The sequence below is a fragment of the Mesoplodon bidens genome (assembly GCF_964165515.1).
Source record: "Mesoplodon bidens genome assembly, chromosome: 6".
NCBI classification, from domain to species: domain Eukaryota; kingdom Metazoa; phylum Chordata; class Mammalia; order Artiodactyla; family Ziphiidae; genus Mesoplodon; species Mesoplodon bidens.
Window position 1 is genome coordinate 104,385,723 of NC_138162.1, and position 27,137 is coordinate 104,412,859.

The window sequence follows — 27,137 nt, forward strand, 5'->3', positions numbered from 1 at the left end:
ATTAAACTAAATAAAATGATAACAAAAAATTAGGAACTTATTGTCTGTATGTGAGAAAATGCACAGGCATGATAGCTTGTCTTCTTGGAAAGACTCTAAGCAGAAAAGACCAAAATCATAAACAAAAATAATGAAAATAAAGAAATGCAAGTTTAAACCGATTAATTTTTTTGTAGTTAGCAAAAATGAAAAAAGGCCCACAACATCAGGTCAAAACTACTGAACTATATGAACCAAAACCAGATGCACATGTGCCCACATGAGAGTGTGTATGCAGGTCTATGGTAAAAATATACTTTTGCAGGTTGACCCAGATTCTATTCTTCTAGAAAGCCACCCTACTAACATGATCAGAAAAATATATATGGATTTATTTTCAAATATATTCAATGTAATAATAATTTTGAAAAAAATAAAAAATTCTTAGTGTTATGCAGATTATTACTAAATTATATAAAAACCACACAGTGGAATACTATGCAGCCTTTATTTAATCATTCAACAAACATGGGAGTACCCACTCTGTGCCTGCCTGTTTTAGGTTTTAGGAATATAGCTAGTGAAAACAAGACAGATAATAAGTAGCATAACATCTCACAGAGCTGCCGGTCTACCATAGCCGGGGGCAGGTTCCCTCCCCCTCCATGACCCTGATCTCCCTCCTTCACCACTTCCCCATGGCACAGGAGACCTGACCAGCATCGGCTTTTCCCTGTTTCTACCATGGTCATGGGTAAGCAGAAGGGCTAGGGCACCACAGGCCCATCACACACTCATCAGCACATACTCTGTTGTTTTTCTACTTTCAATTTCATTATTTTCTGCTCTAATCTGTATTATTTCCTTCCTCTGCTTACTTTACCTTTCGTTTGTTCTTCATTTTTCAGTGTCTTACAGTACAATATTGGGTTATTGATTTGAGATCTTTCTTCTTCCTTTAAAGTAGTCATTTACAGCTATAAATTTCTTTCTAAGTTTTCAGCTACTTTAGCTATATCCCATAAGTTTTGGTATGCTGTATCTTCAATCTCATTCATCTCAAAATATTTTCCAATTTCCTTTTTGATGTCTTCTTTGACTAATTGGTTATTTGGGAGTGTGGTTTAATTTTTACATAGCTGTGAACTTCCCCAATTTCTTCCTGTTATTGATTTCTAATTTCATTCCATTGTGGTGGGAGGGTATACTTTCTATTATTTCTCTCCTTTTAAATTTATTGATATTTGTTCTATGAGCTCACATATGGTCTAATCTGGAGAATGTTCCATGTGCACTTGAAAAGAATGTATATTTTGTTGTGGTTGACTGAAGTACTCTATACATGTCTGCTAGGTCTAGTTGGTTTATAGTATTGTTCAAGTCTACTATTTCCTTGTTGATCTTCTTTCCAGTTCATTATGAACTCTTTTTTTTTTTTTTTTTTTTTTTGCCACACTGTGCAGTGTGTGGGATCTTAGTTCCCTGACAAAGGATCGAACTTGTGCCCCTCGCAGTAGAAGCTCGGAGTTTTAACCACTGGACCACCAGAGAAGTCCCCATTATGAATTCTTATAGATAAAGGAAATTACACTTCTAAGTGTGCTTTGTATTCTGAGTATTTTTTTCTAATTTGTTTTTAACTTTGTCATGATTTCTTCCATGCAGCTTTCTTCTTAATTTTTATATAGTTGACTTTAGGCAAGTTTTATAGTTTCTTGTCATACTGAAGAAGTCTTTCCCCTCTCCAAACTTGTACGAATTTTTTTCTCATATTTTTGCAGTACTTTTTTGTTTCATATATTACAATTAATTAATTGATCCATCTAGTCTTAGTTTTCTAATATAAGAACAGCATAAGGAAGACACTATTATTTTTCGGAAGTCATCCTAGTTGCTCCATCACCATTATTGAATAGTCACTTTTTTATCATTGATAGGAAGTGTCATCATCATAACATATTATTAAGGAAAGGTTTTGAAAGTTGGTTTTTTTAGAGTATCTTTCATTACTGATAAATATGAATTAGATGAGAATGACAGATCCTGCAGGGAAGAGTGAGGTCACCTGAAGGAGGAAAGCCTGGAGGTGAAGGTCAAGCCTTGGGACATGGGCTCCCAGGTCGTGACGGCTCCTGCAAGTCTTCAGCTCAGTTCCTGGAGAATACCTTTGCATTCCAGAGCACAGAACCCCCTTTCTTTGGGTCACCGTTTGACTCTTTGAGGCTTAAATTTTTTCCTATTGTTTTCTTGCTGGGGCAGATGGCATGAGCTTTATCTGAAGGCTTTTCCCTCCTTATTGTATTACTTCTGTGCCTCTTTGAGTCTTCCATTGACTGGCAGCTCATTGAGGACAGGGATTAGGACTTTCTTCTCTCAGTTCTAGAGACCCAGGTGCTGCTGTCCAATACAGTAATCATTAGGCCCATGTGGGGATGGAGCACTTCAAATAGCTTCTCTGAATCAAGGTGTGTTGCAAGTGAAAAATACACTCTGAATTTCAAAGACAGTATTTAAAAAAAGAAAAAAGTATCCCAATGTTTTATATTTCTTATATTTTCCATCTCTTTGTTGAAGCTCTCACTGTGTTCATTCATTCTCCCCAGTTTGGCAAGCTTCTTTGTGACCATTACTTTGAACTCTTTATCAAGGAACTTACTTATCTCCATTTCATTAAGGGTTTTTCCTAAGGTTTTATCTTATTTTGTCATTTGGAACAGATTTCTTTGTTTCTTCATTTCGCTTGACTCTCTGTGTTTGTTTCTATTCAGTAGATGAAACAACCATCTCTCTCCCAGTCTTGAAGGAGTAGCCTTGTGTAGGAAATGAATTTTTTGTTCAGCCCTCCCCCAGCTCTTAGTCATCGCTCAAACTTTTGGGATTGCTGAAGCAGCCTATTATATTTTTTAAGTGTTCCCTGTAGTTGAGCATGTGCCAAGACATGTCCTATCCCAAAGGAGAAGATCTCAGTGCCTAGATTCAGGATGACTGGAAGCCAGCCACACACGCACAAAGAAAATTACAGGCTAATATCCTTGATGAACATAGATGCAAAAATCTTCAACAAAATATTAGAAAACTGAATTCAACAATACCTTAAAAGGACCATGCAACATGATCAAGTGGGATTTATTCTAAGGATGCAAACTATGGTTCAAAATCCACAAATCAGTCAATGTGATACACCACATTAACAAAATGAAGAATAAAAATCATATGATCATCTCAATAGATGCAGAAAAAGCATCTGACAAAATTCAACATTGATTTATGATAAAACTCTCAACAAAGCAGATATAGAGGGAATAGACCTCAACATAATAAAGGCCATATCTGACAAGGCCACAGCAAACATATTCAATGGTGGAAAGCTAAAATTACCTCTTCTAAGATCAGGAACAAGATAAGAACACTCACTCTTGTCACTTTTATTTAACATAGTATTGGAAGTCCCAGCCAGAGTGATTAGGTAAGAAAAAGGAACAAAAGACATCCAAATTGGAAAGGAGTAAGTAAAATTGTCACATGTCACAGATGACATGATATTATGTATAGAAAATCCTAAAAATGCCATCAAAAAAACTCTTAGAACTAATAAATGAATTCAGTAAAGTTACAGGATACAAAATCAATATGAAAACATCTGGTTGCATTTCTTTACACTAATAACAAACCAGCAGAAAGAGAAATTAAGAAAACAATCTAATTTACAATTGCATCTAAAAAAGAAAATTCCTATGAATACATTTAACCAAGGAGGTCAAAGTCCTGTATATTGAAAACTACATTGAAGAAGACACAAATCCATGGAAAGATAGTCCATGCCCATGGATTTAAAGAATCAATACTGTTAAAATGTTCATACACCTAAAACAATCTACAGATTCAATGCAATCCCTATCAAAATTTCAATGGCCTTTTTCACAGAAATAGAGCAAAGAATTAAAATTTGTACTGAACCACAGAAGACCCTGAATAGCCAAAGTAATCTTAAGAAAGGAAAGCAAAGCTGGAGGCATCTTGCTTCCTGATTTCAAACTATATTATAAAGCTATTTCAATTAAACAGTATGTTATTGGCATAAAAACAGACACATAAATCAGTGGAATAGAATAGACAGCCCCCAAATAAACCCATGCGTATATGGTCAATTAATTTATGCCAAGAGAGCCAAGAATATACAATAGGGAAAGGACATTCTCTTCAGTAAATGGTGTTGGGAAAACTGGACAGCAACATGCACAAGAATGAAACTGGACCACTATCTTATACCATACACACAATCAACCCAAAGTGGATTAAAGAGTTGAACGTAAGAACTGAAACCATAAAACTCCTAGAAAAAAACATAGACAGTAAGCAACTCGACACTGATCTTGGCAATGATTTTTTGAATCTGACACCAAAAGCAAAAGCAACAAAAGCAAACATAAACAAGTGGGACTACAAAGCTTCTGCACAGCAAAGGGAACTGTCAACAAAATGAAAAGGCAACATATTGAATGCGAGAAAACATTTGTAAATCATATATCTGATAAACAGGTAATATCCAAAATATATAAGGAGCTCATACAACTCAATAGCAAAAACCCCCCAAACAATCCAAGTTAAAAATTAGCAGAAGTTCTGAATAGACATTTTTCCAAAGAAGACACACAGATGGCCAACAGGTACATAAAAATATGGTCAACATCATTAATCATCAGGGAAATGCAAATCAAAACCACAATGAGATATTGCCTCACACCTGTTAGAATGGCTATTATCAAAAAGACAAAAAAAGAATAAGCGTTGGGGAGGATGTGAAGAAAAGGGGACCCTTGTGAACTGTTGGTGGGAATGCAAATTTGTGCAACCACCATAGAAAACAGTATGAAGATTTCTCAAAGAATTAAAAATATAACTACTATATGATTCTGCAATTTCACCTCTGTGTATTTATCCAAAGAAAATGAAAACGCTAACTAAAAAAGATATAAGCACCCCATGTTCACTGCAGTATTATTTACAATACTCAAGATATGGACACAACTGAAGTGTCCATTGATGGGTGAATGTATAAAGAAATTGTGGTATATATATATAAACACAGTGGAATATTATTCAGCCATAAAAAATTAAATCTCTCCATGCATGACAACATGGGTGGACCTTGAGGGCACTATGCTTGGTGAAAAAGTCAGACAAAGAAAAATACCATATGATCTCCTATATGCAGAATCTAAAAAAAAATTTAAAAAAAACTCATAGATACAGAGAACAGACTGATGGTTGCAAGAGGTGGGGTGGGAGTGCAGGATTGGTGAAATGGATGAACTGTTTTTTATGGTTTTGGTTTTCAGTTTAAATAAATTGAATAATATTTTTTATTTAAAAAATTAAATAAATTAAAGACCCCATCTACAAACATAGTCTTATTCTGAGCTACTGTTGGTTAGGATTTAAACATATGAATTTGGTGGTGGGGGAGCACAATTCAGCCCATAACAGGCACGTAGGAAAAATACAAAATCATCTAACATACATGTAAATAAGTAAATAAAATAAAAAGGAAGTTGACAACCTGTCCTCAAAAATAGTCTGTCAATTTCCCACTAAATATCAAGGAGTCACAGAAAAAGACGAAACAGCAATTCAGGATAGGATCTCTGTGCAGTAAATGATATCATAGAGACAACTGGAGAAATATGAATGGGGTCTGAGGATTAGCTGATAGTACCCTTTGGATGTTAATGTTCTGATTCTGAAGGCTGCATTTAACTATGGGGGTAGAATGTGCTCGTTTGTTGGAAACCCCCACTGAAGCGTTAAGGGGTGATGTGCATTCTGTCATTGACTTGTTCTCAGATGGTTCAAGGAAATGTGTTTAGTACGGTTTTTGCAATTTTCTGTAATTTGAGAGTGTTTTAAGTCAGGAAGTTAAATTTTAAAAAGAAGATTGAACCAAAAACAAGTTATGTGGAGCCCAGTTTGACTGGCTGGATCCAAATAAAACAAAATGCAGCCCTCTGACACATAAAATTCTTTCAAGAACTTAGAGACAGCTATGCTAATGTGTGTCCCTCTAGTCCTCCCTTTTCCAGGCTGGGCCTCCTCTGAATTTAGGTAATGGTTGTGTCCTCTTTTTCTGCTCACACAATCCTATTGCCTCCTATGCTCCCGGACTTGCATGCTATGACCTGCTAGATTCACTTAGTTCTAGCAGTTGTTCTCTGCAAATGAATACAGTTGGTTATTTCTTCCTTTCCGATCTTTATGCCTTTCTCCTCTGACTTAGAGCAATGTCCAGGACCTGAGTACAATCACCTTGTACCTGTTTTGCTAAGTAGTATTTTTCAAGGAATTTGTCCATTTTATTCAAGTTGTCGAATTTATCAGCATAAAATTATTATTCATAAGATCCCCTTATTATCCTTTTCATGGCTGCAGAGTTTGTAATAACATCCCATCATTAATTCTTGATATTGGTTTTTTTTTTTTTGATTTTCTTTCTTTTAAAATTCGGTTTATTGGTTTTATTTTATTCATTTTGTTGATTATTTCAAAGAATCAATGCTTGGTTTGTCAATTCCTTTAACTGTTTGTATTCTATTTCATTGATTTCTACTCATATTATTATTATTTCCTTCTTATTGAGTTTAATTTGCACTTATTTTATGGTGATTAATGTGGATCTTCCAGTCACTGATTTTATTTTATTTTTCATTTTTTAAAATTTCACTCCCCATTTCTCCCAACCCCCTATTCTTTTTTTTTTTTTTTTTTTTTTTTTTTGCTGTACGCGGGCCTCTCACTGCTGTGGCCTCTCCCGTTGCGGAGCACAGGCTCCGGACACACAGGCTCCGCGGCCATGGCTCGCGGGCCCAGCTGCTGTGCGGCATGTGGGATCTTCCGGGATAGGGGCACGAACCCGTGTCCCCTGCATCGGCAGGCGGACTCTCAACCACTGCGCCACCAGGGAAGCCCCCCCAACCCCCTATTCTTTTAATAGAAGGAAGGTCTTTAATTGCAAACTACACAGTTTACTCTAAGCACTGCTTTAGCAGCCTTCCACAAATATCCATGTGGTATATATTCATTATTATTTATTTTGAAATTTTAAAAAATTCTCTTGATTTCATCTAAGAACCATGAATGCTTTGGAGGTATGTCGCTTTAAGTTCAAATTTTGGAGTTTTTTTCTAGAGATCATTCTTGACTAGTAATGTAATTTCACTGAAGTCAGAGAACAGAGTCTATATGATTTCATTGCTTTTAAACTTATTTAGACTTTTTAAAATTGTCCAGAACGTGGTCTATGTTGATGAAAGTACCACGTTCGTCAAAAAGGAAAGAGACTTCATTAGATGTTGCAGTGTGCTCTCTGAATGTCAATTAAGTCAAGGTGGTTGATAGTTGTTTTTTAAGTTTGTTTTTAATTTGGTCGTGCCGCAGGGCTTCCGGAATCTTAGTTCCCCAACCAGGGAGTGAACAGGTGCCCTCCGCAGTGAAAGCACAGAGCCCTAGCCACTGGACTGTGGGAGAATTCCCATGGTGGTTGATAGTGTTACTACCCTTTTTTCATCTTCATTAACGGGTGAGATGATAGCCCTTTAATTCCATCAGTTTTTGCTTTATGTATGGATATTTTAAAGCTCTACTATTAGGCACATAATATTTATGGTTAAGATGTCTTCCTGATGAATTGACATTTTTAACACTACAGATGGTGCCTTTTTAAAAATCTTTGGTAACATCAAGTGAAAACTTGAAATTGACTCCATGGTGCCTTTGGACCTGGGCAGTCCCTCAACAGGACATTCAGTTACCTCTGTTCTGTTCCCAACCTGCCAGTCATATTTCCCAACACCCACGTAAATACCCCCCTAGAACAGGACAAGGACATCATACCAGCGTTAGTGCAGGCATCTTAGAACCCATGTGCGTTCAGGGGAGGCACGTCTGGAGCTTGCTGAGCAGCCCTGTGCAGGGACAGTTCCGGCCATAGGGAAATGAGGCAGAGACACAAAGATCCCCCGCACCCCCATAAACACCACCAAGGTCACCAAGGTGAAAAGAGCCTGGAGGGGCTGCAAGACAGAGGTGACAATGCTACGGGTGGCAGGGACACTGGTGGACATGGAGTGAAAAGTCCACACGGACAGGATCACAGACAAGAACGAAGTCAAAGTAAAAGGGGGAGGGGGTGGGCGAGGAGGAGGCTTCCTAGTGTGTAATCCCCACTGCACCCTGTTTCAGGGACCTGGGTGCGGTGGAGATCTGAGGCTTTGCCGACCCACAGACTTGTGTGTCTATGGGGGCGGTGTGTGTGTGTGTGTGTGTGTGTGTGTGTGTGTGAGAGAGAGAGAGACAGAGACAGAGACAGAGGAGGGAGACAGGAGGGCGGCACTGGAGCAGCATCGTGGGACAAAAGAGAGAAGGAAACGAGGGGACTTCCCTGGCAGGCCAGTGGTTATGACTCCCCGCTTCCCCTGCAGAGGTAAAGGGTTTGATCCCTGGTCAGGAAACTAAGATCCCACATGCTGCCGGCATGGCAAAAAAAAAAAAAAAAAAGAGGGAGGAAATGAGAAGGAAGGAGGAGATGTGGAAGTGTGTTAAAGTTGAGTCCTGTGTAGACTCTACTGACCCTGCTCTGCCCAGAGATGAATCATGAGCAGGGATTTCCCTCTCCTGCCTCCCGCCCCCGTCGCTTCCCGCCCTCCCCCCCCGCCCCCCCTTAGAATGCAGAACAGTTTAGTTTGATCTTCACTCTCTCTTTTTCCTGTTAAGAGTCAACCAAACAAACACTACTCTTTGCTTGCCGGGACAAACACACCCTAAAGCTGCACCGTTACTCTTTTTTTTTTTTTTTTTAAGATTCTTTAAAGATTCTTTAAATTCTCTAGTGCTTTACAATTTTCAAACGTTTCACACACGTGATTTCATATAATACCATAACAACCCTTCTTTTCCCCTTATCCCTATGTTGCCCCTCCCTGCTTCCCTCTCCCCACTGGTAACCACCAGGTTGTTCTCTATACGCGTGAGTCTGGTTCTTTCACTCTTAACCTGAGCAGCTGTGACATAGTGCGTCAGACTTGTTCTCAAGGTCTTCTTGTGGTCTGAGGTCTGTTTCTTCTGAGATTTTTGTGGGTTTGGATGGTTGTTGTATAGGTAAAAAGACAAGCTACGTTAACACTAAAGCCTTCCGCCTCCTAGCTCGGGGCAGCCATTAAATAGTTTTTCCAGGATGCACACCTTACCTGTTTCGATCTCAAAATGGAAATCAAAATAAAAGCTTCACACCCTTTCCTCCTAAACTAAAGACACAGCCCCTGGGGTCAGCTGTATGATTACTGGTGGTTTACCCTGTAAGCCCTGTATGTTGCTGTGGAAGAAAATGCCCGGAAGGAATTTGGCAAATTGCTCACAGCAGCCAAGAAGGGGTGCTGAATGCAAGGGAGGATGGGAAAGCTACTTATCTGTAAAAATCAATGGGAAGAATAGATGCAATGAGCATGTTTTAGAATTTAAACAGAGGCATAAAAGAGGGGAGGGGAGGGGCGAGGGGAGGAGGGAGGGGAGGGGCGAGGGGAGGGGAGGGGGGAGGGGAGGGGAGGGGAGGGGGAGGGGAGGGGAGGGGGAGGGGAGGGGAGGGGCGAGGGAGGAAGCTGGGAAGGAAAGGAAGGGAGAGGGAGGAGAGAGGGGGTGCGAAGTGGAGTATGGTAATGAGAGGGAAGGGCCGGGCCACATCAAGGCTTGCTAAGGAGTTTTCAACTCTTCTCTCTGGAATTTACTTCTGGGGCAGCCAGACAAGCCTAAGAACGCGGGCTTTTCTCCTTCTGGGCCCCGGTCGGTCCTGCCGGGTCATGCCTCTGCTCCTTCTCCCGACTCTGCCCACTGTTGGTCCCGCTCAGACAACCCGGGCCGCAGGTGACTCGGGCAGGCACCCCACCGCGTTCCCCACGCCCCGCCCCCCCCTTTCCCGGCCGCCAAACGCGCCTCCCGGAGCCAGGACCCGCGATAGGGACTCACCGACAGCAGGACACCCAAAAGGACGAAGATGAGAGCCCTGGGGCCCCGGAACGGAGGCCTGGGACTAGGAACCGAGGCCCGGGAGCCCGAGGCAGCCGGCGCGCTATGTCCCCGCTGCCTCGTGCGGTCGAGGAGCGCTCGCTGTTCAGGTCGCCGCGCGGTGACAGCCGGCAGAGCCATCAGGGATCGAGAGTGTCTTTTGCGGAACGCGGGAAAGTCCGCTTCTGATTGCTAGTTGCTGGAAATCTGCGGGATGCCTCAGTCCCGACCCACTGCTCTCGCGGGTTTGGACTGAATGAAGGGAGCGGGTGGCCCCGCCTAGTCTTACGCTGGTATTGCGCAGTCAGTGCCGGGCGAATAAGAAGCTCCGTCTGGAGCTGGGAAAAAACACAGAGTAGGCGTTAAAAACCCTTCCTGAAGCGGGTCCCTTACCAGGGCCAACGACGCTCTCGAGCTACCGCTCTGGGCTTCTGACCACAGCCTTCTGCTCACTCAGCTTCTGCTTCTTCCACCCTCATTGGCAGGGTGGGTGCATGGATATCACTGCCTTCAGAGTCACTTTGCAGCTCTGTCCCAGTGCCAAGCTTCTGAGCCAGAGGCTTGATCTTAGCATCTCAGTAACCAGGTGCTTGGCTGCAGCGGACACTCAATGAACACGTGGGTGGACAGAATGAGGGTCGCAGAGGCAGCAAGCGGTGGATCTAAATTCAGGTCACCATTAGGCTCCCGACCTCCCCCATCACCACCTTGCATGTTCCCGTAATTCCAGGTCTGTCATCTGACTTTCGCACTCAGGACTTCATGCCATCTCTTCTTAACCCTGCTGCTCCTGCAGTCAGGCAAGCTGGAGGAATCCACTTTATTAAGCCTTTCTTCGGGGTTTTCCTTCTCTGTAGATTCTTTAAAGCCCTTGGGAAACAAAACTGCTGGAGACTAATTGGCACGTGAAACCAAATGGGCCAAGACGGGGGTCCCTAGGTGGGTCAGGCCCTTCCAGCTGTCCCTACACACTGGGCACTCTGCTGGGCCCAAGTTATGTGGAGTCCAGTATTCAGAAAGCGGCACAAGGCTAGGTCCTGCTCACAGGGTGACTGAAGGGCTGGGGACTGCGTAGGAGAGAAGGGAACCTGGGAGCATCCAGCTCCACCCCTTGTATCAGTTTTGTGAGGCCAGAGTAGTAGGAATTAAAATTCATTTTTCTCCATATGTTTATCCAGTTGTTGCAACATCATTTATTGAAAAGACTTTCTTTTCCCATTGAATATTATTACTGCCTTTGTTGAAATTCAATTGATTATATATATGTTCCATTTCTGGACTCTATATTCTCTTCCATGGATCTATTAATTTTCTATCCTTATGCCAATACCATGTTGTCTTGATTACTGTAGCTCTATACAGTGTTGAAATCAGGTAGTTTAAGTCCTCCAACCGTTTTTTTCCCCCTGGAATTGTTTGCATTTCCATATAAGTTTTATATAAATTAAAATATTCAATTCAAAAATCCTCTTGTGAGACCTACTAGAGAATGGACTTGAGGACACGGGGAGGGGGAAGGGTAAGCTGGGTCGAAGTGAGATAGTGGCATGGACTTACATATACTACCAAATGTAAAATAGTTAGCTAGTGGGAAGCGGCTGCATAGCACAGGGAGATCAGCCCGGTGCTTTGTGACCACCTAGAGGGGTGCGATATGATAGGGAGGGTGGGAGGGAGGGAGACACAAGAGAGAAGAGATATGGGGATACAAGTATATGTATAGCTGATTCACTTTGTTATAAAGCAGAAACTAACACACCATTGTAAAGCAATTATACTCCAATAAAGATGTTAAAAAAAATAAAATCCTGCTGTGATTTTAAGTGGCATTGCATTGAATGTGGTGATTGATGAGAAGAACTGACATTTTAACAATATTGTTCTCCAATCAGTGAGATGGTTTTGTTTTAGATCTTTCTTACTTTATCTTGACAATATTTTGTAAGCTTTCTGTGTACAAATTGTACACATCTTTTGTAAATGTATTCCCAAATGTTTTTGATGCTATTTTCAGTGGAATTGGTTTAGATTATTTTATTTTCAAATTGTTTTTGTGCTGATGTTTAGAAACACAACTGATTTTTCTGCATTGATCGTGTATCCTATGATATTACTAAATTTATGCATTTCTAGTTGTTTTGTAGATTGTTTAGGATTTTCTACATAAGCAATCATATTGTCTGCAACTAAACGAGTCTTACTTCTCCTTTTCCAGTCTTTATTCCTTTTGTCTTTCTTGCTTAATTGCCCTGGCTAGGACTTCCAGTACAATGTTAAATAGAAATGGTGAAAACAGAATTGCTTGTTTTACTCTTAATTTTAGAGGGAAAGCATCCAGAATGTCACTGTTACATATGAGGTTAGTTGTAGCGTTTTCATAGATACCATTTATCAGATTAATTAACTTCTGTTCCAAGTTTGGTATAAATTTTTATCATGAATGAGTTTTGAATTTTGTCAAATGATATTTTTCTACATCTGTTGAGATGATCATATGGCTTTTCTCCTTTATTAAAATGATGAATCAAATCGATGGACTTTAATATGTTAAACCTACCTTAAATTTTTGGGCTAAATTTCACTTGTCATGATGTATTGTCCTTTTCACATATTTGCTAGATTTGATTTGCTAACACTTTTCTTAAGGATTTTTTGTGTCTGTATTCATGAGAGATAATAGTCTATAATTTTCTCCTTCTATGATGTCTTTGTAAGGTTTTGGTATCAGTCTCAAGCTGGCCTTATAAAATAAGCTCAATTTTCTTGAGACTTTTATAAGATTGGTATTATTTCTTCTGTAAGGGTTTGATAGCATTCACCAATAACACCACCTGGACCCGAAGGCTATCTGTTGTTGTTTTTGTTTGAGTATGTGTGTGGTTTTTGATAATAAATTCAAATCTTTTAATAGATATAGTGCTATTCAGATTTTCTATTTGTTCATGTATTTGTTTTGGCAAGTGACGTTTTTCAAGGAATTTGTCTCTTTTATCTAAGCTGTCAAATATACTGGCATAAAGTTGTTCACACTATTATTATCTTTAATGATCATAGTGATATCCTATTATTCTGACTTTGGTAATTTGAGTTCTCTCTCTTTTTCTTGATGAATTTTGCTAGGGATTTATAAATGTTATTAATCTTTTCAAATAACTATGTGATCTACATTTACTTTCTTTCTCTTTCAGTTTCATTTTCTGTTTCTGTTTCATAGATTTCTTCTCTTTGTTTTTATCTTTCTTCTACTTATTTTGGGTTTATTTTGACTTTGTCTAGCTTCTCAAATAGCAAACGAGATCATTGATTTTAACCTTCTCTTATTTACAAATATAAACATTTACACTCTCTAACCCTTGCTCTAGCTGCTTCCCATAAATTTTGATATGTTGCAGTATCATTATCATTCAGCTTGAAATATTTTCTAATTTATGTGTAGTTTCTCCTTTGATTCATGGATTATTTATAAGTATGCTCTTTAAATTCCAGATATGGAAGTTTTTAAAAAAATATCTTATTGTTTTTGGTTTCTAATTCAATTCCTTTGCAAACAGAAAACATACTCTGGTACAATTTCAAACCTTTTAAATTTATCGAAACTTGTTTTATGGCCCAAAATATGATCTACCTTTGTGAATATACCATGTGCATTCAAAAGGAATGAGTATTCTACAGTTGTTGGGTATAGTGCTCTATAAGTGTTAATTAGGTCAAAGTAGCTGAGGAATTTTTCAGAACTTCTATGACTTTACTGATTTTTTTTTCTCACTAGTTGTTCTATGAGTTGTTGAGCAAAGGGTGTTAAAAATTTCTATGACTGTAGATGTGTCTATTTCTCCCACTAATCATGTCCATTTCTGCTTCAAGTCTTTAAAGCTCTGTTATTAGGTATACACATATTTTTGAGCATTATGCAATTCTGATGAACTGACTCTTTCATCATTATGCATCCCTCTTTATCTTTGCTAATATGCCTAATATTGAATCTACTTTGTTTGAAATAATGAGAGGCACACCGGCTTTCTTATACTTACTGGTTGCATTGTATGCCTTTTCCCATCTTTTACTTTCATTCTATCTGGAATCAGGAATTTGGGATTAAAATATCCACACTACTATATATAAAGTAGATAACTAACAAGGACCTAATGTACAGCACAGGGAACTATACTCAAATTCTTGTAATAACCTATAATGGAATAGAATGTAAAAAAAGAATATGCATGTATATTTGTTAAAAAAAAATAAAGTCCCTATGCTTTAGACAGCTTATAATTTCAGCTGGCTTTTTTTCCAGTTGGAGGATCTCAGCCTTATAACTGGAATGTTTATTCTAGTTACATTTATCGTTGCAGCCTTATTTGGAATATAGGATCTGCCACAATTTCTTCATTTTGCCCTTGTTTTTAAAAAATATTTTCACTGGATATAAATGAATCATGACTCAGCAGGTTTCTTTCACAGCTTCAAAGATTCTGAGCTCCACTGTTTAAGTCAGTTGTCATTCAGTGGTCTTACAAATGCAAAAAAACCCTTTTTTCATGCACAAAGCCACTGACTATGCTGTGCCCAGGTGGTGTCTTCTTTATTTTTATCTTTCTTTGGCATTTTCTGAGCTTTTTGAATTTGTAACTTGGTGTTTTGCACTACACTTGAGAAAATTACAGCCATTTTTTTTTCTCATTTGTTCAGCCATTTCTTTTCAGTCTCCAATTCCAAATATATTCCATGGTATTGTCCCAAGGGTCACCAAGACTCTGTTCCTTGTTTCCTTTCAATTTTTTTTTAACCTCTGCTCTTCAGATGGAATGGTTTCTATCAAATCTCTCTTCAAGTTCACTCATTCTTTTTTCTGCAGTGTTCAAACTCTGTTAATAACATTCAAGTGAATTTATTTCAGATAATGGAATTTTCAGCTCGAGAATTTCCTTTTGGTTCTTGTTTTATAGTCATCACTTGTATGCTGAGATATCCTACCTTCCATTCATTTTAATAATATTTTCTATAAACCAAACGTATATTTTAAATCTCCATAAAAGAGACTGTATTATGAATTAGAGTTAAGAACCACTGGAAAGACATAAATTTTACCTGGAAGGAAGAGATATGTAATGGGAAGTATCAGTAGTAGACAATGTGAAAATGTTTTTTAGCCCCCGCATACTTAATCTTATAACTATTTATTGAGAATTGATTATGTACCAGACATAACACATACAAAGATTAAGATATGCAGTACCTCCTCCAAGAGACTTGCAGTCTAGTAAGGTTACAGTAAAACAATTGTAATAAAGTGTGGTATTGACAGGACATATTAAAAATGTTCACATCACCAAGGACTTGTATTTTTACTTTGGAGGGAAAAAACCTTGGGATAATCAGGAGAAAGAAGGTAGAGGAGGAGAAGAGAAAGGAAGAAAAATGAATAGAGAAGAATAAATAAATACCTTATTTACAAGGAAGGCTTGAGGGAAACCCAAAGATGACAGAGAATAGATAAACAAGCACAACAGATGAAATTATAGCCTCTGACAGCAACAGCTATGGCAAATAGTAAACACATTCTAACTCCTAGCCAGACAAAAATACAACCTCACAGTAAAGGCCTACTTAGCTCAGTTCTTTTAACAGGTACATCATGTCCAGCTTTCAACAAAAAATTACATGGCATACTAAAAGAAAAAAAAAAAAAAAAACCCCATAGAGTTTTAAGAGTTAGAGCCAGTACCAGAATAAGACACGGATATGGTGGAGATGTTGGAATTATCACACCAGGAATTTAAAACAACTATGAATAATATACTAATGATTCTAATAGAAAAGTGGACAACATTCAAGAACAGATAGGAAATGTAAGCAAGGGGATGGAAACTTCAAGAAAAAATTAAAAAGAAATGCTAGAAACAAACAAACAAAAAAACCCACTGTAACAGAAATGAAGAATGCTTTTCATGTGCTCATGAATAGACTGGGCATGACCAAGGAAAGAATCAGTGAGCTTGAATCAATGTCAACAGAAAGTTAGAAAACCAAAGTGCAAAGAGAAAAAAAAAGAACAAAAAGGGCAGAATAGAATATTCAAGAAGTGGGACAATTAAAAAAGGAGTAACATATACATAAGGGGAATACTGGAAGGAAAAGAAAAGAAAGGAAAAGAAGAAATATTTGAAGCAATAATGACTTCAAATTTCCCAAAATTAATGACAGACACCAAACTAGCAGAACACAGAGCAGGATAAATACCCCAAAAATTCTATACATAGGCATATCATTCTCAAGCTGCAGAATACCAAAGAAAAATAGAAAATCTTAAAAGAGGCCTGAGGGAAAAAGTACCTTACCTATAGAGGAAGAAGAAGAAGAATTATATTGAGCTTTTCTTCAGTAACCATGAAAGCAAGAAGGAAGTGGGGTAAAATATTTAAAGTGCGAAAGGAAAAAAATCCCACCAACCTAGATTTCTGTATCAAGCAAAATTATCCTTCAAAAGTAAAAGAGAAATAACAACTTTCTCAGACAAAAAAAAATTGAGGAAGCTTGTTGCTAGTAGACCTGCCTTGCAATATACGTTTTAAAAAAGTTTTTTTTTCAGAAAGAAGGAAAATGATATAGGTCAGAAACTCAGATTTGCATAAAGGAAGAGCTTTAGAGAAGGAATAAAACAAGGCAAATTAAAATCTTTTCTTTTACTTCTTTTTTTGTATAAACACCTTTCAATTTATTTAGATCTTTGTTATTGTTTTTTTTTGTTTTTGTTTTTTTTGTGTTTTTTTTGCGGTACGCGGACCTCTCACCACTGTGGCCTCTCCCGTTGTGGAGCACAGGCTCCAGACGTGCAGGCCCAGCGGCCATGGCTCACGGGCCCAGCCGCTCCGCGGCACGTGGGATCTTCCCAAACCGGGGCACGAACCCACGTCCCCTGCATCGGCAGGCGGACTCCCAACCACTGCGCCACCAGGGAAGCCCTGTTATTGTTTTAATATCTATTTATTTATTTGGTTGCTCTGGGTCTTAGTTGTGGCTCACAGGCTCCTTAGTTGTGGCATGCGAACTCTTAGTTGCGGCATGCATGTGGGATCTAGTTCCGTGACCAGGGATTGAACTCAGGCCCCCTCCATTGGGAGCATGGAGTCTTAACCACTGTGCCACCAGGGAAGTCCCTACTTCTTTTTTTTTTTTTTTTGAAAGAAAAGTTTTACATTCAGCTGTTCTTTATTGAACACTGACTATGGACCAGTAACTATTTAGACTCTGCACACCCAGGGAGAACAACAACAACAACAAAAGACTGTCATCATGCAGCTTATCCACTAGTAAATATAATTATAATACACTTTCTGATTCTGCAGTGACAACTGTTTTTTAGTTATATTGCTATAAAATTTAACTACCTCATTCAGATTAGAGACAAACTATATTCTAAGGTTACTTATTCTTATTTGATCTAACAGATAACAGTTTGTTCAAAATAATTCTAGCAAAGATGTATCTAGTGATTGTAACTTCTTGATAAGTGAAATGAATGAAAGCAGTGTTATAAGGGTTGGGAGGAAGGAATTGGGATGACACTGCTATAGGGCACTTGCACTACCTGTGAAGTGATATAGTGTTGCTAGAAAAAGGACTTGGATTACGTTTTTTTTTTTTTTTTTTTTGGCTGCATTGGGTCTTCGTTGCTGCGCTCGGGCTTTCTCTAGCTGCGGCGAGCAGGGGCTACTCTTCATTGCGGTGCGCGGGCTTCTCATTGCGGTGGCTTCTCTTGTTGCAGAGCATGGGTTCTAGGCCCACGGGCTTCAGTAGTTGCGGCACTCAGTCTCAGTAGCTGTGGCTCACGGGCTATAGAGCTCAGGCTCAGTAGTTGTGGCGCATGGGCTTAGTTGCTCCACGGCATGTGGGATCTTCCCGGACCAGGGCTTGAACCCATGTCCCAAGCATTGGCAGGCAGATTATTAACCACTGTGTCATCAGGGAAGTCCAGCTGGATTCGTCTTAAGTGCATATTGTAAACCAAAGGACAACTACTCAGAAAGTTTAAAAAAAAATGTAAAACTTATATGCTAACAGAGGTTAAAAATGAAATCATATAAAATGTTCAATTAAACCCATAGAAGCCAGAAAAAGTGGAAGTCAATACAAGAAACAAAGAACAAGGCAATGAATAGAGAATAGTAACAAATATCATAGTATATAATTCAACTATATAAATAATAATTAAAAACATCAGTGGTCTAAATACCCCAACTAAAAGACAGAGACTGACAGAGTGGATAAAAACAAACAACACTCAACTGTATGATGTCTGCAAAAAAAGAAAAGAAAAGAAAAGAAAAAAAGCGATGTAGACACTGATAGACAAAAAGTAAAGCTGTAGAGAAAAATATAGTAGCATTAAAACTAGAATGGTGGAATGCCTATATTAATTTCAGACAAAGCAGACTTTGGAGTAAGGAAAATCATCAGGGATAAAGAGGGGCAACATGCAATGAAAAAAAAAAAATCAGTTCTCCAAGAAAACTTAGCAATCCTTAATGTGAATGCACCTAACAACATTTTGACACTTCAAAATATACGTGAGGCAAAAATGGACAGAAATGCAAGGAGAAATAAATGAATCTACTATTATAGCTGAAGACTTCAGCAGCCTCTATCAGTAACAGACAGATCCATCAGGCAGAGAATCAGTAAGGACCTAGCTGAGCTCAACAACACCATTAATCAACTGCATCTAATTGACATCTATAGTCTACTTTATCCAACAGTAGCAGAATACACATTCTTATCAAGCTGACATGGAACATTCACCAAGATAGATCACATTCTGGGCCATAAAACACCCCTTACCAAGTTTTAAGAAATAAAAATCCTACAATGTCTGCTCTCAAACCACAATGGAATAAAACTATAGAAATCTATAACAGAAACATCTAGAAAATCCCCAGATACTTGGAAATTAAACAATAATTGCTAAACCACACATGGTCGAATGAGAAAGGATTGAGAGAAATCAAATATTTTGAACTAACTGGAAATAATTAAACTTTGTGGGCTGCAGCACAAGCAGTGCATGGAGGGAAATTTATAGCAACGAATGCACATTTCAGAAAAGAAGGAAGATCTAAAATCAATAATCTAAGATTCCACCTTAGAAAACTAGGGGAAAAAAGAGCAAGTTAAATTCAAAGTAAGAGGAAGAAAAGAACAAATAAAAATTAGAGCAAAAATTAATACAACTGAAAACAGGAAATTAGTAAAGAATATCAACCAGACCAAGCTGGCTCTTTGAAAAGATCAGTAAACTTGAGAAATCTCTCGCAAGTTTGAGGGGACGGGGCGGAGGGGAGAGAGAGAGAAACAGAGACCATAACTATTGATCCCAGGGATGCTGACAGAATAATAAAGGAATAATTATGAACAAGTCTATGCCTATAAATTTGATAACCCAGATAAAATGGACAAATTCCTTGAAAGAAACAATCTACCAAAACTTACACAAGAAGAAACAGACAATCTGAATTGGCCTATATCTATTAAAGAAATCAAATCAGTAATTAATAAACTACCCAAACAGGAAGCATCAAGCCCAGATGGGTTCACAGGTGAGTTCTACCAACCATTTAAAGAAGAAATTATTCCAATTCTCCATAATCTCTTCCAGAAGATAAAAGCAGAGGGAATACTTCCTAACTTATTCTGAGGCCAGCATTACCCTAATATCAAAACCAGACAAAGACATTACAAGAAAAGACAACTACAGACCAATATCTCTCAAATATAGATGCAAAAATCCCCAACAAAGTATTAGCAAATCTAGCCAAGCATAAGAAGAATTATACACCATGACCAAGTGGGATTTATCCCAGGTATGCAAGGCTGGTTCAATATTTGAAAATCATTCAATGTAATCCACCACATCAACAAGCTAAAGAAAAAAACTGTATGTTTATATCAAACGATGCAGAAAAGCATTTGATAAGATCCAGCACCCATTCATGATAAAAACTCTCAGCAAACTAGGAATAGCGGGGAAGTTCATCAACTTGATAAACAACATCAACCAAAAACATACAGCTAACATCATACTAAATGGTGAGAAACTAGAAGCTTTCCCCCTAAGATCAGGAAAAAAACAAGCATGTCCCCTCTCACCACTCTTTTTCAACACCATGCTGGAAGTCATAGCTAATGCATTAAGAAATAAAAGGTATACAGATTGGGATGGAAGAAATAAAACTGTCTTTGTTTGCAGATGACATGATTGTTTATGTAGGAAATCCAGAAGATTCAAAAACAAACAAACAAACAAACAAAAAAAACCCTCAATGGAACTAATGAGCATTTATAGCAAGGTTGCAGGATACAACGTTAATATATAAAAGTTAATTGCCTTCTTACGTGCCAGTAATGAACAAGTGGATTTTGAAATGGAAAACACAATACAATTTACATTAGCACCCCCAAAATTGAAATTCTTAGGCATAAATCTAACAAAATATATTCAAATCTGCATGAGGAAGACTACAAAGCACTGATGAAAGAAGAGCTAAATAAATGGAGAGATGTTCTATTTTCATGGATAGGAAGACTCAATATTGTCAAGATGTCAATTCTTCCCAAATTGATCTATAGATTCAACATAATCCCAGTCAAAATCTTATTTTGTGGACATCAATGAACTGATTCTAAGGTTTATATCTTGGTATTTACCCCAAATGAGTTAAAAATGTATGTCCACACAAAAACGTGCACATGGATGTTTACAGAAGCTTTATTCATAATTGCCAAAACCTGGAAGCAACCAAGATGTCCTTCAGTAGGTGAATGGGTAAAATAAACTGTGGTACATTCAGATAAGAGCATGTTATTCAGCAATATGAAGAAATGAGCTGTCAAGACATGAAAAGATCCTGCTGATGAGACTCCCCTTCCCCCTCCAGTTCTCATATATCCAAAGACTGTACTGGCCAGTGTCATTTTATTTTTGCCCTCTTGACAAACATTCTAGAGGCTGAGGTAGGACTGTATAGGTAGATCCATACTGTATGATATTGTTTTAGGGGCTAAAGGGAGAAACTGAAAGTGTTCTACTCGTTTTTCTACAGTGTTGACGTCTTTCTAATGTATCTATTTTTCTTGTGAAGAGTAAGTAGTGACTTCTTTCAAACTGTTAGATGCCGAAACTTTTAAATCCCAATTTTGTCTAGATCTTACCAGATGCTATTGTACTTGAATGGTTAATAAAACTGTGTAGTGCTGGTGGGAAAAAAAAGTTTCTCTTGAAGGCAGGCCTTTAGAAAAATCTAACACTACTTCAAAATGATACTTTCCCCCTTTCCCTGCAGAAAGCAAGAGGTTTTTGTTTTTGTTTTTGTTTTTAATCTTCACTGTGAGAACCTGGTAGAGCTCCTGGAAGTAAAACTCACAATAGTTTGGGGATTCCCTCTAAGACTGGCCTTCCTTGTTGTCTTTAATTTTCAGATTTATCCACACATACAGTTCTGGTTTTCCTACTTTGATACTGATTCCCAAGGAGGATTTTGCCTGTAGGTTTCTGCTCTAGTAAGTTGTGATTCTCTGTATCTGCCTGTCTGTCTCTCCAATTTTTGTAGTAGAAGTTTGCCCTTTGATCTCAATTCTCTGATGGATCTAAGAGTTGTTAATTTATTGTTTTTTCAGCTCTTTTCTTGTTAGGACAAAGTGATGACTTCCAAGTTACTTACATGCTGGACTGGAAATATAGAACAATTTAGGAGGAGAGAGTGGAAGAGAAGACAGTGAGATTAAAAAGGGATAAATTCTTCAGAGTAAAACTGAATAGTTTCACAAATGGTCACTGAGGCATTCTAGAAGATCGTGGTTGTTAATGAGGAGATAGCAACTGTCTCCCGTGGTTTGCAAGCTTTGAAGAAAGAAGAAAGGGGATTTCCCACATCTGTGATTGCTCTAACCCCTCTGTCTAAACATGCAGGCAATTAAATTTAGAGGCATTTCAGCCCAAAACAGCTAAGAAACAAACAGTCATTCAAATAAATAAAAGATTCAGTTACTGTATTAGTACATTATACTTGGATAAATATTCTTATACTGTAAAGGATAGGCCTTGATGAAATTGTTTCTTTACTCGTAGTTTGATCAATTAAATTCATTCATTTATTCATTCAACAAACTGAGTCCTTAGGATGTGCCAGGCACTGTGCTAGAAACAAACATAATTAAGAACACTGTCCCTACCAGGAAGGCACTTAAGCTAGTCAGAGAGACAGGCACACAAATAGAAACTTAGAAAACAATGTGGCACTTTAAATAATAGAGAGGGACACAGGTTATAGAAAAATAAGGAGGGACACCCAATCCAGCCTGGAGCAGGAAGGAAGGAAGAGGAAACAAAGATCGGAGAAGTGTCCCATAACACAGCGGTGCCTGGCTTCTTCCCCTATAAACCTTGTGGGCTAAGAATAATGTATTTTCCTTCGCAGTCCTCTCTTAGCCAAGTCCTAATGGCTGTAAATCGTAGAGATAAGAACTAGAAATAACTGGATAATGCAACAGGGCATGCATACTGCTACAAAAATGATGAAGCATCCCCAATAAGCAGGTGAGATGACACGGAGCATCGTGCAGCATGGAGGCATTGTGGTAGCATCTGCAGAGTTTGTGCTTTATGGCTGAAGTGAGGCTGCTTCGGTGTCCGGCCAAAAACATATTGGAGCATCAGTAAATACATACCACTGCCATGATATGCTGATGTTTAGGTGGCATTTTGTTCTTCAGACTCCGCAGAACTAAAGAACTTCTGCAATCACACATCTACAGTAGATATTACATTCAGAAGCAGAAGGTGGGCGCTAGAAAAAAACTCAAGATCGTAACATAGAAACCTTTAATTCACAGAGGAGGAATCTGAGAGGAAACCTGCTTGTCTGAGGCCATGCAGCTCTTTACTAATAGAGATGAAACAAGAATGCAGGTCTAGGTGATTTCTTTATTTATTTTTAAAATGAATAATATCTAAGTGTCGAGCTATGTGCTGGGTACAAAATATGAAATTTATACTCAGATATTTCTCTACTGTCCTCCATTCAACCTCCTGCCACAGTATCATACAGTCTCACTCATAAATACTTTAGATATATCTATAAGATATACTTTTAATAAAACATAATCACCATATCATTGCACTCAATTTGCTAATATCATCAAATACCCAGTTTAATATTGAAAGTATCTAATGATCATAGATGGGTTTTTATGATTGTTTGTGTAAATTGGACCCAAATCAGATCTAATAACATTGCCCATTAAACGTCTCTTTGTTGCCATTATTTTTTTTGAAGAAACAAGGTCATTATCTAGTAGAATACCCCAGTCTGGATTTTGCTAATTGCAACCTCAGTTTTCACGAACATGTTCCTCTACCTTCTGATTTTTTTTTTTTAACCTCCATCAACTAGTACTTAGATCTAATGCCTTGATCAGATTAAGGTTCAATTTTTTGACAAAAATACTTCACAGGTGGTTCTGTGTACTTCCCATCACATTACTTCAGGAGGCAAGTAATGTTGGGTTGTCTTTCCTTTTGTGATGTTAAGATTAACCAGCAGGTGTTGTCAAACTGACCCATCCATTCTAAAATGCCAAGGGGCTTCCCTGGTGGCGCAGTGGTTGAGAGTCCGCCTGCTGATGCAGGGGACACGGGTTCGTGCCCCGGTCCGGGAAGATCCCACGTGCCACGGAGCGGCTGGGCCCGTGAGCCATGGCCGCTGAGCCTGCGCGTCCGGAGCCTGTGCTCCGCAACGGGAGAGGCCACAACAGTGAGAGGCCCGCGTACTGCAAACAAAAACAAAAACAAAAACAAGGATATCTAAAATGCCAAGGGTGCTATGTTAGATGGGGTGTTCAGACAAGGCCTTTCTGATGAAGTGACCTTTAAGCTGTGACCTAAGGATGAAAAAGAGCCAGTCCTGCAGAGCAGAGGAAGAGTGTAGCCGTTGGAAGCCCGGCAGTGTGAAAGAGCTTGCCATATACCCAGTCGCCCCCTCAAGATCAGCAGAGCTTTCTTTCCATTCTCCACCACTCCCAGTAGCTCTTCCAATCTCCAACAGGTGGAAGCAGAGAACTCTGCGCCCAGAGGTGTCAGGAACCCAGTGGCTCTTTGAGATACAGATGGTCACAGGTGCACAACTTTGGTCTCCTGAAAACGCTTAGGAGCAGGACTTTTATCAGACTCAGAGACCTAGGGGACAAAACCTGGTCTCTCTCATGACACAAACCAACCGGCCATTTTATAGGACATGAGAGCATGGCCAAAATATGGCTCTCAGGGTACAACTCATTTGCTCACATTACATACTATTCTTCTTTTCTGGAATGTTCTCCACCAGACTCAAAATAGTCATGGTTCAAGTTTCTCTTCTGAAAAATGGAAAAAGTGCCAAAACATCTCACAGGGTTGTGTCAAAGTCTGGTCTTTGTTTACAAAGCCAGACACCAGTTAAAGTGCTCAGGATAGATTTTAATCAGTAATATACTACTGCAATAGAGAAGAGAGTCCAGGGTGAACTGTACTCAACTTTCATTTGTACAGAGGTGACTGGGCTCTTTAAAGGGAGAACGAGGGAAGAGGGTGAGGGTGTCTCAGTAGGGTTAGGGCACTGAAAAATTACAAACTACAGGAAGGGAGGGTTGATCCCTGTAAAACTCATCTGGGTTTGCTAACTAGGGCTTATCAAAGTAAGACTCCTCCCCTCCCACAGAGGCCAGGAGACAGGAGCCCTGTCTTCGGGTGTTGGCTGGGACATACAGTAAATTTTTTGACAACCTTGAGTTTTCCCAGGTAGGCATGTTAAGGGGGGCTAGGGTCATCCAATGAATATGCTTCGAGCTGCCAGAAACTATGTTAGTGTTTGTTCATGTCTTTATGGGCCAAGGTGGACAGGTATAGTTAAGAAGAGGCTTCAGAGGAGCCTGTCCAGAGCGGGGTCGAGGAAAATTTTTGTCAGTTGTTACGAGTATTAAATGAGGTACTGACTGTGAAAGTACTTGTAATACTATAACACAACACATTAGTATCAATGGACACATTCATTCATGTAACCAATCATATCCCTTCCCCTCCTTCAAAATGCTTATTAAAATTCTTCCTTACACTGAGTCCCAACTACTAAACATCCTGCCTCTCAGTGAGAGCACCTACTACATTATGTGCCAGGTATTTTACATACATCGTAACATTTCCTTCAAACAACCCTATTAGGAAATATTATTTTACAAAAGAGGCTCAGAAAGTTTAAGCACTTGATCAAGGTCATACAGCCAGTAAGAAGCAGAAGCCAAATTTACATTCAACTCTGATGACTGTTACCTGGTTCCATTAAACAAGAAACTCCTTTCACTCTTTTTTTTTTTTTATTTGCATTTCATCACTTATTTAATGTTTAAGCTCTCACACTAGATTTTTACAAGCTGGTGAACAATAACAAATTATTTCTCCCACAGAACTATAACCACATGTTCCCAGACAGTATAAATATATGGTTGAGCTAACGTTAATACACATCACCATTTTATCCATTACATAATAAAACAAATTGTCAGGTATCCAAATATTAAGTTACAGAGCTCAAAAGGCATATAAAATATTAAACGTCTGCTCAATTCGTTAGCAGAGACCCACTCCTTTTTTTTTTTTTTTTTGCAAGAGAGGTTGGGAATCACACTTCAAACAAAAATAAGTTGGTAAACAACTTCAAGTAAGTATGAAAAAAATTACAAGAATTTCAGAAATTTTATGATTAAGAATTGTTTTAGCTGCAATAACAAAGTATTTCTACCCCCAGAGTGCAAACATTAAAATTAACTATAAGGCTTTTTTGTCTGGAGACCTTAAAAAACATGTGCTTCTGTACAATGCAGATTTTCAAAATGGAGGTGTTCTATAACAGCACAAAATGAGATTTATAGACAGACATTAAATAATCATTGTTTTTAAGCACTCTTATGGGGGCATCTTTGTGGAGTATAATGAATTTCTACAGTTCACTTGTCTGCATAGAGGTCGTGCTGTGCCTGGCAGTAATCTCCACTGCCCTTCAGAAACTCCATAAACGTGTGACCAAGAACACCACAGAACTGAGGAATATGTCTACTCATTGAAGACTGTGGCCTTCATACAGCTGGTCCCGAGGCGGCGGCGGCAGGGCAGGGGCGGCGGTGGTCGTCGCGGGGCGGCGGCAGCTTCGCAGGCTTGGGCCGGGGCACCGGACTCGCTCCTGCAGCGAGCGGCTCCGAGAAGAGCGCGCAGCCTCGCCGCCCCGCAGTCCCGAGAGCCAGTAGGCGTGCGGAGGCCTCCTTTCGCCTTTTAAGTGGTTCAGTTAAAAAGAAAACCAATTTATTCTTAACACACTGGACGTGTTCCTTGCTCATGAGATTTTTTTTGTGAGACTCGAACAAGATCCTAAGATATTAGAAGGGCAAGAGTGAAGTTACTCACCTTTCAGTTTATGAAATATTTCTACGGAACCACTATGCGTGGTAGATATTTAAGCCATTGCTTAAATATCAGGACACAGACTAGTAAATGCTAAATTGTTCAGTCCAGGAAAGAGATCATCAGGACAGTCGGAAACGGTTCCAAGGAAGATTGGGAGAGGGGGAGGGGGGGCGCCGCGTGGTATGTGGGATCTTAGTTCCCTCACCGGGGATGGAACGCATGCCCCCTGCAGTGGAATCGCGGAGTCTTAACCACTGGACCGCCAGGGAAGTCCCTCAAGGACGATCAGAATTGAGCTGGATCTTAAGGGATCCACAGGATATTGATTCTGAGAAGGAAACAGAGGGACACTCCAGAAGGTGGGGAGCAAGTAGAACCTTATATATCCCTGTAATTCGGCGTATATACTGTCACAGAGCTTGAGTGACCAAGAGTTTCGTTTATCCGCGGAGATTACCGTAAACGGAAGCTAACTTGGAGGTTTAAATTATATGTCCGAAGTAAGAACGCCTGGTCGAGGAGCACTAAACGGTGAACCACGCGGGCGATCCTGGCGCCTTTGGCGCCCCTTAGCGGGACTCTCCAGTCCTACTACCTGAAACCACCGCAAGTCTGAGCGTAATCG

General features: G+C 39.2%; 3 protein-coding genes across 3 annotated transcripts in view; 1 reads left to right on the top strand and 2 right to left on the bottom strand.

Annotated features, from left to right (window-relative positions):
- LOC308619027 (tumor necrosis factor receptor superfamily member 10A-like) overlaps positions 1-10,288 on the bottom strand; it is a 37,512-nt gene extending 27,224 nt beyond the window's left edge. The window contains exon 1 of the mRNA XM_081237496.1: positions 9,991-10,288. Within this exon, the coding sequence (XP_081093622.1) occupies positions 9,991-10,170 (180 nt within the window). The 5' untranslated portion in view covers positions 10,171-10,288. The remainder of the gene's footprint in view (positions 1-9,990) is intronic.
- CHMP7 (charged multivesicular body protein 7) overlaps positions 1-27,137 on the top strand; it is a 53,886-nt gene that overhangs the window by 13,369 nt on the left and 13,380 nt on the right. The window lies entirely within an intron of this gene.
- Positions 22,994-26,733, bottom strand: LOC308619321 (uncharacterized protein; the record flags this gene model as incomplete). The annotated part of the gene is made up of 3 exons (XM_081237939.1): positions 22,994-26,185; positions 26,281-26,377; positions 26,718-26,733. 3 exons carry the CDS (start codon positions 26,731-26,733, stop codon positions 26,059-26,061), a joined length of 240 nt encoding a protein of 79 aa, XP_081094065.1. The 3' UTR covers positions 22,994-26,058.